The sequence below is a fragment of the Pundamilia nyererei genome, unplaced genomic scaffold (genome assembly GCF_000239375.1).
Source record: "Pundamilia nyererei isolate P.nyererei 1_Seehausen unplaced genomic scaffold, PunNye1.0 scaffold00279, whole genome shotgun sequence".
In the NCBI taxonomy this organism is placed as follows: domain Eukaryota; kingdom Metazoa; phylum Chordata; class Actinopteri; order Cichliformes; family Cichlidae; genus Pundamilia; species Pundamilia nyererei.
In genome coordinates this window covers 669504-686610 of record NW_005187680.1, presented here as the reverse complement: position 1 = coordinate 686610, position 17107 = coordinate 669504, and the positions used below count along the sequence as shown (strand labels likewise).

The following is a 17107-nucleotide window of genomic DNA, read 5'->3' as shown; positions in this document are numbered from 1 at the left end:
TTTTGGACCAATTTTGTGTTCTCCATTCTTTAAGCACCGGTTTGAGCACCGTTTGAGCACCGGCACCGTTTCAAAAGTACCGATTTGGCACCGGTATCGGATAAAACCTAAACGATACCCATCCCTAACCACGACTGTCCTCAACACCATTTATATTCATAATTTTTATGGACAGAATTTCTAGACAAGAGCTAAGTTGCACCGGTGGCTCTCAAACAGTCTTTGTGTCAGATTCAAGATGCTGCGATTAGCATTTGAGCATTTTTGCTCCACATTGATTACATCCCACTTGGGTCGTGACAATGAGATTCACTACACCACTATCGTGGACTAAAGAAATCATATCTCTAATATCTCCCAATTTATAGAAATTTTCAAAAAGTAATGCAATCATTTTTTATTTATTTAAAGTTACAGTGTAAAATCTCACCACTAGATGTCAGTAGACTGCAAATTGCGTTCTATGCATAAACTTAGCTACATTGGCCGCTGTTCATCTGTAGACTGTCAGTCCGTTGTTTACTTCAACTGTCAATATGTGTCCATAGTCACTGTCATCTACCAGACCTGTCAAGTGTCCACTTTATAAGTCAGCTCAACAGCTAAGAAGGAATACCTGTGCAGTAAGGACAGGAATTGTTTCCAGGGAGCCTTTCTGTTGCTCCACCTCTTCCTTCAGTTTATCAATCAGGTCCTGCTTCAGGGCCAGCGCTCGCTCAGCCTCCTCCAGTCGGCAGCACAGATCTCCACCCTGGAATGCATAAACACAGATTCATGTTTGGACTTGACCCCCAAGGTATTCCAAAACTAATGAGTGTAAAAACCTTTTTTAATTTAATGTTTGTTTGGTTGGGTTTTTATTTTTACCTCATTCTTCAGTTTAGAATCATAGTCTCTAAAGAGACACGTGTATGCATGCTGTAGCTGTGTCAGTTTTTTCCTGAGGAAATAAAGTGCAATATATTGGTAAACGTTCAATAAACCAAAAGGAGGAATGACCAAAGAGACTGTTAACAACACAGAGCTATTACCAATCAGTCTGTCTGGCTAGTGATCTATCACAGTTCACAGGTATTGCCCATAAAAATCACAAATATGACTTTGACCACAATTTGGGTTAAAACCCATTAGGTTATAATTGTGTATAATTACCAGTGTAATGCATCAATAGTGTAATGCAATGATCGGGGAACATTCTTAATTTCGTTGTACCTGTGACAATGACAATAAAGGTTCTGATTCCGATTCTAATATAGAACCACTTTTTTGCACAAAAGATTAAATAGTAAAGTAATTATTCAGGGTCATCACAAGCTAGTGTACCCTTAAGTCCTAAGCTCGGATAAAATGGGAGGCTTGTGTCAGGAAGGGCATCCGATGTAAAAACTGCCAAATCAAACATACATATCCGTTCACTCTGGTGGCCCCTTGTTAAATAAGGGAGCAGTTAAAAGCTTCTACATTTTTTTAATGCATGTTCCTCCGTTCAAATACATCTTTCTAAATAGCACAACAGTGCAGAAACATATGAATCATGTTGGCTTCTTCTATCTGTACGCGTCTTGGACTCACTTCTCCTCAGTGACAACATGTCTCTCTGACTTCAGGGCCTGCTCCAAGCTCTGGGTTTGCAGCAGCAGCTTGTCCATGGCTACATGATGCTGTTTCTTCTGCTGTTCAAGCTCCCGCTCTGCCACCTGCAGGGCCTTTATTTTACTGCTTAATCTGCACACAGGCAAAAACAAAACAAAACACATGAGCACACCTAAAGGGTGAACTAAGACATAATTCTGTGTATGGATCTATTGCAGGTGATGTAACAACTTACTTGTCTTCCAGGAGTACGCGTTCATGCTCACTTTTGTCCAACCAGCTTTGTCTTTCCTGTAGTTCTCCTAGCAGGGAAGTTGCCTGAGCTTTCAGGGCCTCGCAGTCCTTGGCCAGCTACAAAAACACAAACAAACTTTTTTGCACTCCGCTTGCTAGAATTAAAAGTATAGGAGGTAGAAGATTTTTTTATGCTTTCAGAGTAAAAATGACAGCTAGTCACATGTGATACCTGGGCACAGTCCTTGTCCTTCTGTTTGAGCAGGGCTTCAGTTCTGTCTCTCTGAGCTGAGCTCTTCTGCAGGTAATCAAGCTTCTCCTCCAGCTCCCGATACCTACAAAATAAAAATCACTTGTAACAGGCAGTGACAGTGACAAATATTGAAAAATAAATAAATAAATAAATAAATAAATATAGGAATGCCCTTTTTAAATTACTGTCTAATACAAACAGTATATACAATATACAATATACTGCATATCATTATATATTAGATGCAAAGAGCTGATCTTTTCTATAAAAGCACAATTTGAAAGACCGGTTGATTTGACATAAAAATAAATTAATTTAAAGTAGTAAGAAAATCTAAATATTGTACTTGTACATTACTGGATTAAACATTTATAGGATGTTAGGGCTGCACAATTTTGCATAAAATGAGAATCCCGATTTTTTGGCTTAGAATTGAGATCACGATTTTCTTTTCCAGTATAAATATTTATTGCACTTATTAACTGCTCATCAACTTCGTAACAGTTGAGATTGAACATAAAAACAATAAATAAACATAAAAACAATAAATGTCTCACATTTTGTTGTTGCCGCAAAATGTTGTACTGCTTATAATTCCGTCTCCACCGTTGCTCGACACTGCGTGTATAGAGCAGGTAGTGCAACAATAGAAAAATAGTTGTTGGACGGCACTGTGTAGCGTTTGTCTAGGGTGTTGATCATTTTCCTAAATCCCTCGTTTTGCACAGTGTTGATGGGAGCCATATCTTTGGTCAGGTGATAAGTGATAGCCTCCGTAATTTCTTTGTGCCTGCGGGAGTTCGACGTGAAGCATTGTATAAGGTTCCTGTTATTGATGTTTGGGTGGTTGACCGGGATGGATTTTCTCCTGTCACTCTCTCCGTTGTTTTTTCCCCTGCTAATTTTAGCATCACATGGCACAGCTTCTGTATCACGTGGTATAAGGCTCCGCCCTTGCCATTTGTTGAGCAGGAAGAGTGAGCGCTTGTTTTCATGCAGATTACGTCCCGGATCAAAATGCGGTACAATCGTCGTCTTTTTTTTTTTTTTTAATTCGTCGTCATTTGGAAATGAGATCGCACATAAGTATGAATCGAGATCGCGATTTTCTAACGATTAATCGTGCAGCCCTATAGGATGTCTTTTAATAACTTTTGGAAATCATGAATGAGATAAAATACTAGATGACACTGGACAAATCATTGCTGTTGTGTTACAACATTATTGTGTTATTGGTCTGTGAGCTGAAGTTTGGCAGCTCTAATAAAATAAATGAAATAAGAACAAATACATTTCCTAAAACAAACAAACAAACAAGGAAAACAGGCTTTTTTCAGAATAAGAGACACACAGGTAGACCTCCTGCAGTGATGGAGAAGACAGCAGAGCAGGAAGCAGACGTGCAAACAGTGAGAAAGACAAAGCCACACAGAACTGCGGGCTCACCTGCCCTGTGTGGCCTGAAGTTGCTCTGTGAGCTTAGCCAGGCTAGAGCTGGAAAAAAGGAACAGAAAGAGAGGAAGGAGAAGGAAGACAGCATCTCAAAAGTGAGGCTTTTGTTGTTTTAAGCAATCAAAAAGCATGCTGGTGTCATTTTCCAAAAGAGAGCAATTCTCTGCAGATATTCTGTATCATTAAACAGAACTGTGTTAAAGGTTTAGCAGAAAGTAAAGTTAGTGCTGTTAGTTTCCAACAGTGCGCTTAAGTGAAAATGCTTCATACCAGTCGGACGAGTGCTGTGCCTCAGAGCGCTGCTGGACAACCTCCTCAGTAACATTGTTCGTCTGTAAAACAGTCATACAAGTTTTTCCACGTCACAGACGACAAAACAGATTGTGTTTATCATCACGTTATCTCTTTTGTAATTTGCAAGCAGTGAAAGGTCACATCTACCAGTGACACGCAAAATGCAACAGAGGAAAACAAGCCATTACTTTGTGAGGAGATTTCTTCTGATAACATTTTTATCATTTTTTAAATCTTCTTTATTCATGTTTTCAAATCTTATTATTAACTGTAGTGCTAATTGCTATTTAACATTTATGCTAAGAACACACAAGGAGGCTGAAAGCCACCAGGTGGAACTGAGACATGAATCTTCAACGTAACCTAAACAGTGTTGTTCTGTCATGGCTTTAGGAAGGCCACTCAAAATTATTTTATTATTTTTGATGTGATTAGTTTTTGTTTACCATGAAGCTGATTTGTCTGACTACCAATCCAAGACCTGAAACACCTCAATCATATTTCAAATATGATTACATGCAGCAGCATCCGTGAGCGAAATGATAGAGGTCAGCACATTTAGCTACACGGTACAGTAACATTACCGATAAATCATTGCTAATATTTGGTATTTATATTATTAATATTTTTACCGATTTTACTTATTATTGTATTTGTGATTTCATATTAACTTTTACCTTAACATGCCAACTAACTTCTATATTATCTACAGTAGCATCTGGGTGTTACATTCAAGGCCAAGTGGCAGTTCATGCTATACAAATCTGGAAAGTTATGCGACAGAAACAGAACATTCACACATTGTTTTGCTAGTAAATGTTCCCTTTACGCCTGCCAGGATCATCTATATTACTACCTTACCATAGTGACTCATCTGAAAGACTTTTATGTGCCTGGATATCAACGTTACCTGTGCCTGGGCCAGTTTACCCCGGAGCTGGTCTATGCAGTGAAGCATTCGCTCCTTCTCTTTCTCTCCCTCGTCCCTCTGCTTCTCTAGCTCCTCATTTTTCCTTCTCAGCTCTCGCATCCCTTCCTCCAGTTTCTCTTTGTGGCTCTTCAGCAGCTGCAGGAACTCGTTTGCACCTTCCACAGGCTCCAGAGAAAAACATGGAAGTGGCATAGAGATGGGTTAAATAGATGAACATACAGAGAAGAATGAGAAAAATGGATCGTGTTCGTTGTGGGCTTCAGCACTGAAACTACACCGAAACATCCAACACCATGTGGATAAGGAGAAAAGGAGAGGTTGTGATTGGGATAAACTGTGTTACTGTCTTTTCCAAATTTTATTTGAGTGTTGTCCAAAAACCCCCCACGTTTGACCTCAAAATTTATGCTGCTGAATGTAAAACACAGTCCAACACACTTCAGTTGCTGCCAATGTCATTTTAGTCACATTTTCTATTAGTTACAATTTTTGACCTCAGCCACTGTTTGTAGATTAGGTGAGGAAAGCTCAAACTGGATGTGTGAGGGCTGCAGGTGCAGCGTTAGAGATCTGACTGGTAGAATTAGGATGGGAGTGACCGGGCTCACCTGGCTATTGTCATTGCCCATTATATCTCCCAGTTCATCTGAAAATGATATGGGGGGAGAGGATTGTGCGTAACTCAATGAGCTATGCACACTTGTGTTATCCTAGACACACAGACACACTGATTAGATGAAAAATATGAGCAGAAAAAAAAAACAGAGTTTGACTGACCATGACAGCACATGAACATGAGCCACAAACACACACACAAACATCTTACCAGGCTGCGAGGCGGTGATGTCTGTGTGCATTGCTCTGTATCTTCGACTCTCTTCTTTTCTCGCTGATCTAGAGTCTGAGAGACATAATGGAAAAGATTAAAAGTCCATTTCTCACCTTTCCCATGATATATATGGAGGCTCGTATTAAACAGGATTAAAAAATTTAAAAAAAGAAGACCTTTTTTAAAATCTTTGCTCTGTATATGAGCGGATATCCCTAATATGTTAATCTCTGGCTATTATACAAAAAAATCCCAACCACCTATTACCCAAGCATTTCGTTACTGAGGAACAGCCAATCAAAAGAAAGCTAGCTTAAAGGGGGGATGAGCTAAAACAGTTTGTTTCTGTACTGAGGGGCCACACAAAGACCCGTGTGAGTAAGGATTGCCTTATATACATCTACAGGACACACAGATTTGGTGCATGTCTGCTTGCCTTTGTAAATTTGAAAGTAGGTAAATGGAAACATGACTAATAATTATAAATTTCCAGCTAGCCAACCTGTGGTCCGTCCACTGGTCCATTCCTGGCTGTCCGTAGCTGCGGGTTTTCAGTCTGGCTGGAGCTGCAGCAGTGATTAGACGAGGTGTTGGAGGAGCCAGGTCCGTTCACCATGCTCTGTAAGGAGTGGTTCTCCTGGGCCAGCCTCTCCACCAGGGACCTTGCTTCTTGGAAGCGACAGCTGAGAAACTCTCGTTCCTCTTTTGTCCTTCGTTGCCATCCCTCCATCTCCTCACAGCGCTGACGCAAGGCCAGGTTGCTCCGCCGCAGCGCCTCTGTGGGAACAGAATGAGGTGGTAAAAGGAGATGGGGGAGACTAATATATACTAAATACAGTCATGTGAAAAAGAATCATTTCACAGGCTCTGCAAAGTCCTGTAAAAGACAAATCTGTGAAACTGTGATTCAGTAGCTTGCAGAAATCTGTACCTGACTATCAGTCTCTCACACGATTGTGGAGGATATTTCACTGATTCCTCTTTGCTCCACTTCACTTAGTTGTACACTTGTTTAAGCACAGCTCTCTTGTAGTCCTAACACATCATTTCAGGCAGGCTGATGTCTGGACTTTCGGCCACTGCAACGCTTTGATTCTTCTGAGGTTTTTTAGTGTAGATTTGGCGATGTGGTTGAGATCACTGTCCCATTGTTGCATGACCCCACTTTACGCTAAGCTTTAGCTGTCAGATAGAGAGCCTCAGCTTTGACTCTATAATACTTTCACCAAATGTGCCACTGTGCATTATAACCAAACACAATCTCCACTTTGCTCTCATCTATCCAAAGACATTGTTTCAGAGTTCCTGTGATTTGTTCAGAGGCAACTTTGCAAAGCTAAGCTATGCTCCCATCTTTTTTTTAAGCGAGAGGAAGTTTTCTCCTGGGAACCATTCCAGTACAGCCATACTCCTTTAGTCCTTTTCTAATTGTCAATCCATGAATTTAAACATGCTAATTGAAGCCGGTGGAGTCTGAGAAGTAGCTTTCAGGGTTTTGTAATCTCCCTTAGCATTGCATGCACTGACCTTGGGGTAAATTTGATAGGACACTCCTGTGTTAACATGCACCTGAAAACCAGCAACCTTAAATTTTTTTAGAAATGGTCACACCTGCTGTAAGGGTGTACTTTCTGTGTGTGAAAATTATGCTTTTCACACGACTGCGTGTTAATGATATTACTGAGTAACTGAATTAGTTTGCTGATGGTTTCCTTGAATTAATGTTAATAAATATAATTTGCTTAACTGAAAAACTGTTCCACTGACACATCAAATCTAATTATACTTTTACAAACTCTTGCTCAGTTCTTGGAAATGCACTCAGATATGACTTTTATTTTTATGACACCCTTTCCTAACTGACTAACAACAATAGCTGATGTCAACATGAGCATAGAGTAGGGCTGCTCGATTATGGCAAAAATGATAATCACGATTATTTTCACTGAAATTGAGATCTTGATTATTTGACGATATTTATTTAACCCTTTAAGACCTACCATAGAACCAAGTCCGCCAGAGCTTATATTATTTTTTTACATGTTGTAGTGCCATTTTTGGGAGCATTTCAAGTTGCTATACATCAATACAACTGTTATAGCCCATATTTTAATAATATGTATGCATTAAGTCCATAGTAACTACATTAATTGCAAAAAAGTGCAAAAAACTACAAAAATTTTTTTACATATATTTCGAATTGGAGAAATTAAAGAGGTTTATCCATCAAAACTTTAAATATAAAAAATTTGCAAAAATTAGTTTACAACAACAGGAAATTTATTTTGAGTGTCTTCATAGTTTTATTTTGGAGATGCAGCAATTTTTATACACGGCAGGAAAAACAAAAAACAATCCTGTGATGCAAATTCGCAAAGAAAACAGCATGTGCATCAAAATAAACTATTTCCAGCAGTGCAATTCGAGTTCTAAGCATTCCAGAAACTGTAGTTTTTCTTACTTGTAGGCTTTTAAGGCCTACAAGTAAAAAACGACATTTTCCGCGAAAATTACGTCACTTCCGGTTTCGGGCAGGAAATGGCGGACATGCAATAGTTCGCGTTGACGTCTTTTTCAATGTGGGAAGTGTAACGAACAGCTGATCGGATCGGCAAAGCGTGTTTCTGGAATATTATGTTTTTGTTCCTGCAAGCCCTTTTATGCAATTTTTGCAAAGCTTTATGTGGAGGGAAACCGTGACCGAGGACAAGCTGATGGCATAAGATGTAAGTACAACAACTCCGGTTTCATATGCAAAAAAATTATTGCGCTAGCTTACGCAGTTATGGTTCTACAGGGATTTAAAAATAGTTATGCAAAACGGAGCGTGCCACTCTGACCGGCTTTAAAGGGTTAACAATAACAATGTATTGAATAATGACTTTAAAAAATAATATAAAATAGTGTGCAAATACTGATAACAGTGCAAATGTTTGCAATATAAGAAATAAATGAAAAATGTAAACATCTATGTTTAGAGAACTTTGCAGTGTTGCTCTGTGGTGCAGCTACGACACCGTAGCAAAGTTTACACACTATGTCTACTTGATCCACGTCTGACTCTGCGAACCCATAATGTTTCCACACCACTGAAGTTTTTTTTACCTCTCTTTTCAACCAACGGCAGTCACTAGTGATGTGCGGATCGATCCTGAAATATCGATTCCTCCGATACCAGTCATTTATGTTCTAGAATCGATTCTCACATTAAAATATAGATATTTTTAGTCATTTAGGGTTAATTTGTAGTTTATCACTAACAGCAACACAGTGGAAAGAAACTATAACATTCGGATTCTCTACATTCAAAGGAACTACTTCCTCTTCTGCCTTTCCTAGTCATGTGCGAAATACGGCTGTATAAATGGCTCGCAGCCCCTTGGCGCGCGCACTCACAACAATGGCTGAGCCTAATTGTGCGGACATATTTTACCTCCACAAACAGCTGAGACATGGTTTGCAATACATGTGGCAAAAAAGTGCTCCAAGAGTGAGGTGTTGTGGCTATACTTTCCCAACCTTGAGACCTCAGAATTAGGGAGACAGTCAAAAGGGCACATTTTACAGAGTTTATTTATCGGATAAAATACGTTAAATGTCACCGAAACAGCGGGGGTGTCCAAATTCAGAGGCTGCTTCCACCTGAGGACCCGCCCTTCACGGTCTAAAGAAAGCCGGGTAGTACGTCATGAGTTCCCTCGGTGGAGTGAAACTCAGCCGTCTGCTCCTTGCTATCTAAAATATAACCAGGCGCTGGCGTAAACTCTCGACCGTCTCACACTTTCTTTAATTAGTTTTCTGTTTGATGTTTATTCAGCTGTGTGAAAACCCCGGAGGAACCCACCTGAGGGATTAATAAAGTTAAATTTAATTTAATCTAATCTAATAACTTTAATCTCAGCCAAACCGATTTACTCACGAACAAACAAAACACTGTAAAACCCAAACAATAACATTTTTAAGTTATCAAAGTGACTTATATATCATGTTTAACCCGAGTAGTGAAAGCCTGCGGGTTTTGAAGACGATGTGTCGATCGGCTCAGATAATTGAAGTTTACACAGCTACATTCTCACCTGAAAACATGTTAAAAGTTGGGGTTTTTTTGCGACCCAGAAAGAGAAATAATAGTAATATTAAAACTAAGTAGCTGCCGCCATTGTTGGAAACTGGAATTGGCTCGGCCGCGCTATGAATTCTGCGATATGGTTTTTCAATTTTGTTGTCCAGGTGGAAATTCGGGAGAATGGTGGCTCCGGGATTCTCCCGGAAAAATCGGGAGGGTTGGCATGTTTGGTTGTGGCAACATCACTAACCTTGTCAAACACCTCAGAGTAAATCATATCACAGAATATGAGTAGCGTATGTTGAGACGAACTGAAGAGGAGGAGAGGGACAGGTGCTGCTAGGGCGAGACACACGTCTCTCACAGAGTCCTTTAGTGCTGCAGGCAGGCAACATGTTCAAATAGCGCACAACTTCAGTTTTTTTTATTTCCATATGATGAACTATGCACTATTAAGTGATAAGAACAAGTAATCTGATGACCTGTAATCATTATGACGCTATAATTTGAGATACAATAAATAAAATACGTTTTTTTGTATAAAGTATCGGATCAGTATCGTCGATACCACCCTGAAAAGTACTTGGTATCGGATCGGAAAGGAAATCCGTGGTATTGCACATCACTAGCAGTCACTCTCCTCTCCAAATAACTTCTGCTTAGCTTTCCGAGCTTCCCTCGGGTCCTCTTAATTGTTGTGACGTGTGTTCGAAATGCAGAGAGGTGCGCTCGATTTGCCGCACGGAGCAGCACGAGAGTAAAGCACGAGGGAGGTGCTAATAATCGGCTCAGTCATTTTTAATGATCTGTGAAAGCCCAGATCGTAATCGTGATTAAAATTCGATTAATTGAGCAGCCCTAGCATAGAGTTTAAATAATGACACAGACTCAGTTTGCTGACTCTTTCCTCGCCTTCCTGTTACGCTACTGTGTCTATTAGTCATGTTTACCATTATACAAATGTTGACAAAATAAATGTTCAACTTTATTAGCAGTAAAAACATTTCTCAGTTGAATTAATTTACATGAGCTGCAGCATATAAAGGTTAACGCCAACTAATGCTAGTTAACTTCAGATAGTTTGCTGTATAACTGAATATAGAAATCTTCCTCTTTACACTCTATAAACTCAACAGTGAATGACTGAAAATACTTTGTTTAAATGTTCCTTTGAAACAGTAATGTGTACTCAGTAAACACACCACATTATTTACATTAATAAAGTATTTTTTTGTGCACTTATCTTGAGAGAGAAAGCATACAGAGCATACCATACTATATACTGGACACAGTTAAAGTGCTGTGACTCACAAGGTGTGTAAAGTAAAGTAAAATTTTACTTATATAGCACCTTTCAAGATAAAAATCTCAAAGTGCTTCACATAAGCTAAAACATAAAAATCAACCAAAAGCAGGTTTAAAAAGATGAGTTTTTAGCTGTTTTTTTAAAAGCGACCACTGAGTCCACAGATCTCAGGCTCAAAGGGAGAGAGTTCCACAGTCTGGGGGCCACAGTTACAAAAGCTTTGTCACCTTTTGTTTTCAGCCTTGTGTTTTGGACAACCAGCAAGCCCTGGTCACGTGACCTCAGGGACCTGCTGGGAATGTATGGATGTAAAAGTTCACTTATATATGTTGGTGCTTGTCCATGCAGAGCCCTGAAAGTCAAGGTCAAAACCTTAAAGTGGATTCTGAATTTAAGAGGGAGCCAGTGCAGCTGAATCAGCAGGGGTGTGACATGGGAGTAGTTGGAGGACTTGGTCAGAAGCTTTGCAGCAGCGTTCTGAACAACTTGCAGATGCTCCAAAGAGGCTTTACATAAACAAGTAAACAAAGAATTACAATAATCCAAACGAGATTAAACAAATGCATGAATGACAATTTCTAATTCGGAGCGCGATACAATGGGACTCAGCTTAGCAATGTTTCTCAAGTGATAAAAACAGGAGCGGACCAGAGCTTTAAAATGAGTGTCCAAATTCAGAGCTGAGTCAATAGTAACACCAAGGTTCCTGGTAGAAGGTTTGGCAAATGTAGCAAGTGGACCCAAGTTTTCCATAACACTAGGAACAAATGTTTTAGGAGCATAAACAAGGACTTCAGTCTTCTCCTCATTTAGTTGAAGAAAGTTTCCAGCCATTAGAGCTGGGCGATAGAACGATAACGATATGTATCGCGATATAACTTTTACTCGATAGAGAAATTAAGCTATCGCGATAGACCTCGCCGCTCTTGTCCTCTTAAAAAAAAAAAAAAAAGTCAGCCAATCCAAATTAAGTAGCGCAGAGCCAAACCAATCACAGCCGCAGCGTCACGTCGCGTGACTTGTTACGTACAGCACAAGTGCCAAGCCGCACGTGTGTTTGTTTGGGAAGCAGCCAGCGGGTAATGGAGCCAGCGCGTAATGGAGGAAATGAGTGTGCCGACTAGAAAAATCAACCGAGCGTGACCGAAGAGAAAACAGATGATGGTTCCAATGCCGGAGAGATTGTCGAACGGAAGAGCCATAGAAGTTCCGTAGTGTGAAGGTATTTCGGCTATTTCAAGTCTGACAAAAAACAGAGTAGCGTGCACTGTAAATTGTGCCGAAAGCAAGTCTGGAAATACAATAAACTGGTGCATGCGTCACACTGTGCGCCACGTTATTGTTTCGGTGAAATGAATTTCTACAATACTCTTACTGTTAATTCTACTCTCTGCAGTGTTTAAATGCTTACATATACACACAGTTACTGTCCGTCCACATATACGACTGTTCTGCTTCTATGCCCCAGCTTTGTTTACTTTTTCCCACCGAGGCTTCTAGACTTCTGATTGGCCAACATTTCTGCACGGTTAGGAATCGAGCGCCACCTGCTGCTTTGGCATGTTCATAGCAGCGTTTTCTTTCATTTCTCCCTTTATGTGTGGACGGGATTATTTTTAAAACGAAAACGGAAAATCTCCGTTTTCAAAAATACCCGTGTACGCGTGGACGTAGCCTCAGTCTCTGACTGGAAGCGCTAATTCGTCATTCGGCTTTTGTCAGACTAAAGTAACTGTTAAAACTGTTTGAAAAGCTAAGCTATACAACAAGGAGAGATTCAGAATTTCCTTTTAGTTCTCAGGTTATTTGATATTGACAAAAGTTAGTCAGTTTTGTCTGTTCTTCTGTAAAACAAACTAAGATTTATTTTTAGAATTAATATTTTGTTTCTAAGTGGAATTGACAATTTAGTCTGTTTCGTTTGTTCTATTTTGAAACTTAAACGCTTTAGCGGCTGCCTTTTGTGTAGTTTGCAATATTTGCCTTTATTTATCTGAAAAAGTCTCATGTTCCTTAAGTACATCTACCCTGTTGAACTTATTATGGGAAATAAATATTTAAATAAAAACAAGCTGCTGATTATTTCACATTTTACTTGTGAGCAACGGCACATTTAAATCTTACAAATATAGTTATTTGGCTTATATCGTTAAAGATATCGTTATCGCCTGAAATGAAAAAAACATATCGTGATATGAAAAAATCTCATATTGCCCAGCTCTACCAGCCATCCAACCTCTAATGGAGTCTATGCACCTATGCAAAATCTGTAGCTTGGAAACATCATGGGGCTTAAAGGAGATATATAACTGAATATCATCTGCATAGCAGTGATACGAAATGTCCTTAAAAGTGCTCAGTAAGTGCTGAAGAGGAGCCCCTGATATACCCAGCCAGTATCTCAGCCTATCTAGCAGAATATGATGGTCCACAGTATCAAAGGCAGAGGTCAGGTCCAACATCAACAAAACGGAGCATTCTCCTGCATCACATCTCATCAAAATGTCGTTGGAGACTCTAAGAAGTGTAGTTTCAGTAGAGTGAGATCTACAAAAGCCAGATTGGAATTCATCCAGAATGCTGTATTCATCTAGAACAGCTATAAACTGCTTAGCCACAACCTTTTCTAAAATCTTAGCAATGAACGGTAATTTTGAAATTGGTCTGTAGCGTCAAGCTTAGGTTTTTTTTTAACAGTGGGTGAATAACAGCATTCTTACAATAAACAGGGACCTGACCGGAAATCAGTGAGGTATTGATAATTGTAAGCACACAGTGACCGATAGACTGAAAGACATTTTTAAACAAAGATCCATGTAAAATATCAAGAGAGCAGGAGGATGCTCTCATTGAATCAACGCCTCCATGTTTCTGCTGATCTAGCTTATGTTTTTCTGTCTGCATTTGTGGTGTAGGTAAAGGGGGATCCTGCTGCTTTGTGAGGCATCTGTTGTAGTCAAAACACTTGCAAACAGGTGTGAAGAATTGTTCAACTTCATTGCATGCATCATTAGGTCTCCATAAATGCTTACTAATTTGTAAATGTGAATAAAGGAATTTGTATCTTAAGTAACATGTGCTTGCAAACTGAGACCTGGAATTGAGTATACAAGTGTGTAAATGACCTGTAGTTAGAGAGAAAGCGTTCCCACAGATATTTCCATCTACAGCGGCACAAGTATATCTGTAACTCATGAACTTTCTATTTTTCAGCCATTAATATCTCCGTACACATCTATAGATTTCATTACACTAGGAAATCTGAAAATAGATTGAGGTTTTTAACAAATGTACAAATCGCACGTCTTTTCCTGTTAAATGATAGTTCTGCCTCACCAACATCATCAGATACTTGCTCATAGGGGATTGTCTGCTCTTTGGGGTTTTCCCTCTATTATGCTGTAGGGTCTTCACCTTACCATACAAATGTGACTAACACCAGAGACATTGTAAGAATGAGATGTGACACTTTAAGAGCCAAGATGCTTATAGAAACAGAACTTCTAGGGGGAAAAAAAGCTTGTCTGTAACCTTTGAAAGTATGTGTTATCTCTGCATACAGTTTGTATATCCCAGTGACCACTGAATCGAAGAGTTAATGTAGATAAATGCTTTAAAATAATGAACCACACAAATATGCTTCTAAAATGACTTTTAAAGGACAAGATTTTCTTCTTTCTTTCTTTCTTTCTTTCTTTCTGCATCTGCTGTTTTAGCTCATCACTCAGTGCAGCGATATTCTTTTAAGAGACCTTTTTTTAGTCTGAACACGCTTACCTCTAAGCTGCTGGTTGTCACTCAACAATCTGGTCACCACTTCATTGGCTGCAAGCTCTGGTGGGACCCTCAGGGTCCCTCCACTCTCTTCTCCGGACATCTCCCACTGCATGGGGCCATCGGGTTGTGGCTGCACCATCACTGCAGAAACACATCAACATTACATCACATATAAGCACATTTCTTGTTTAACTAAACCGTTATTAATGTTGAACATCAATATGCCGATGACCACCATGGCATTCTTCATCACATGACACATGGCAGACCAGGCCTCAGCGCCCTTTAGGCGGCCCAGGCTGTAAGCTTTCATTTTCACTTTAATACAACGTCTAAATCCAAGTCCAGCATGTGTGGGAAATGGGTATCTGACCTGATGATAGACTTCACGAGTCAAAGATAAAATGTAAGTGATTTTTGAGCTCACGTACAGGAATGGAGGAAAACATTACGTCATCCGCATTACCGAGGCAATGGACTCAACACAAATGTAGATTAATTAAAGTATAAACGCCAGTCGTCAATTTTAGCCAAAAGCACCAGATCGCCCCAGCTGTGTTATAGGTAACGTTATAAACATCTTATTTTCTCCCCAACTAAACAAACAGGGTCAAACATGACTCCCGTACTAATTCTAAGCCCATCTGGCAGGTAATGTAGCTGCATTACTATGTGAAACTTCACTTACCCAATCTTCTTTTTCACTCCGGTCGCGTAGAGTATCAGACAACACAGCTGTCAGTCACATACAAACTGTTAGTAAGGGTATTTAACGCAATTAAACCAGCGTCGGGGAGCTGGGAGCTGGCGCTAAACAGCTAGCGACTTAGCTAATGAGCTAGCTAGGATAACAAACCAAAAAGACAACAAAGTAAACTTAGGCACTTGTTGACTGACATTAAACTAGAACTACATTAACGAGCTGTCTGTCTTCAGAAAGATATTGTACCTGGTTTGTAATATTATTCCAACGGACTGAACGTGTTTGACATGGGCTGAGCTATCTGTTAAAGCTGAAGCGAGTGTTGTTCGCGCAGGAAATGAGAGGAAAAATTTCACCCTGAGCTGAGTCTCTCAGGCTAACCCCTAAGTCTTGCTAGTTTGAAACGTTTCACATCCCATTATTTATTAGAATTAATAGAATATCTTCTGAAACTCAATTCAAATGGTGACCCATTTTAACTGAAACGGATTGCCCATTATATCTAAAACATTAACATAAACTGGGCTGTTAACTAAAACAAAAATGTGGTTTATTTTACAAAATGTCAGCATTTTATCTGACAGGAACCATCATGACATGGAGTAATTTAGAGCAATTTAGAGTAATTCATTATCCTTTTTATAATTGATTTATTGGCTTGCATGCTAAAATTGAATGTGTCAGGTCAGTCACGCAGTTTTCTGTGTCAGTCTCGCAATGAGGTGCTGCTCTGCACCACCTAAGTCTCAGACCAATAAAATCAATCAACTCAAGTGTTAAATGTACTGTACTGTTGTGGCACCAGCCTGCAATCACTATCACTCATTGGCTTAAAGCTTTAAAAGAGCTAACATGCTCATAGCTTAAATGACCAGTTTTACAGATTTTGCTGATTTCATGCCTAAATTACACAGATACACAGCTAAGTGACATAACAGTGGCATATATACAAATATTAACTTTCAATACTGATACCATTAGTACTAGCGGACAATACTTCGGTGACTAAAGCTGGTTAGATATTTTGGGTATAAACTGAAATTAGTTATAATCAAACTATTAATATCTTTCTAAAACATACGACGTTGTCACCTTGAGGGACTATAAAAAGGAAACAGAACTCACTTGTATCAAGTCAATAAAAAGGCCTAAGACAAAATACTAAACAGAAGAAAGAAGAAGAGAAATAACAATTTAACATAAACCACTGACACACTCCGGGGCCTGATCAACCCTGCAGGGCCTCAATGGATGAGGGTGTCTAGTGATAATGGCTGAAACACCTGATGAATCCAATGTCCACTATTGACGATGTGTCCCAAATTTTAATATGATAACCTAGATCAGATCTCTGATCCCTAAACCTAACCAAGAGAGGAAAAATGGCAGATAAGTTTGGGTAAAAGACCGAAAGTTGAGGCACACAACGACGTGTCCCGTTGGTAAAGTTTCTGGGCTGCCTTTTCTCATAACAGCCATCCCTCAAGATTTTCTCCATTTAAAGCAATGCATTATCAGGCATTGTAACATCTAGCCATTTTACTAAAAAACTGGTTTCAACTGCATCAGAATAATCCAACAATTCCAAGATCAAAGTCAAAGTCAAAGTCAACTTTATTGTCAATTCTGCCACATGTACAGGACATACAGAGAATAGAAACTTCGTTAC

General features: G+C 39.5%; 1 protein-coding gene across 5 annotated transcripts in view; it reads right to left on the bottom strand.

The window, feature by feature from the left end:
* The window catches only part of ikbkg (inhibitor of nuclear factor kappa B kinase regulatory subunit gamma), a 37097-nt gene extending 21315 nt beyond the window's left edge, over positions 1 to 15782 (bottom strand). Inside the window, exons 1-14 of one of the 5 annotated variants that reach the window (XM_005750604.1) lie at positions 15685 to 15782; positions 15424 to 15470; positions 14736 to 14876; positions 6089 to 6363; positions 5584 to 5658; positions 5366 to 5467; positions 4737 to 4922; positions 3803 to 3864; positions 3527 to 3574; positions 2060 to 2162; positions 1829 to 1944; positions 1573 to 1725; positions 868 to 940; positions 617 to 751 (exon numbers count right to left, since the gene is read on the bottom strand). In XM_005750604.1, the coding sequence (XP_005750661.1) occupies positions 617 to 751; positions 868 to 940; positions 1573 to 1725; positions 1829 to 1944; positions 2060 to 2162; positions 3527 to 3574; positions 3803 to 3864; positions 4737 to 4922; positions 5366 to 5467; positions 5584 to 5658; positions 6089 to 6363; positions 14736 to 14874 (1467 nt within the window). In that variant the 5' untranslated portion in view covers positions 14875 to 14876; positions 15424 to 15470; positions 15685 to 15782. Of the gene's footprint in view, positions 1 to 616; positions 752 to 867; positions 941 to 1572; positions 1726 to 1828; positions 1945 to 2059; positions 2163 to 3526; positions 3575 to 3802; positions 3865 to 4736; positions 4923 to 5365; positions 5468 to 5583; positions 5659 to 6088; positions 6364 to 14735; positions 14877 to 15423 lie in introns of all 5 variants that reach the window. The other 4 variants (XM_005750603.1, XM_005750605.1, XM_005750606.1 and 1 more) reach the window with 4 other exon arrangements.
* Between the last annotated feature and the right edge of the window lie 1325 nt (positions 15783 to 17107).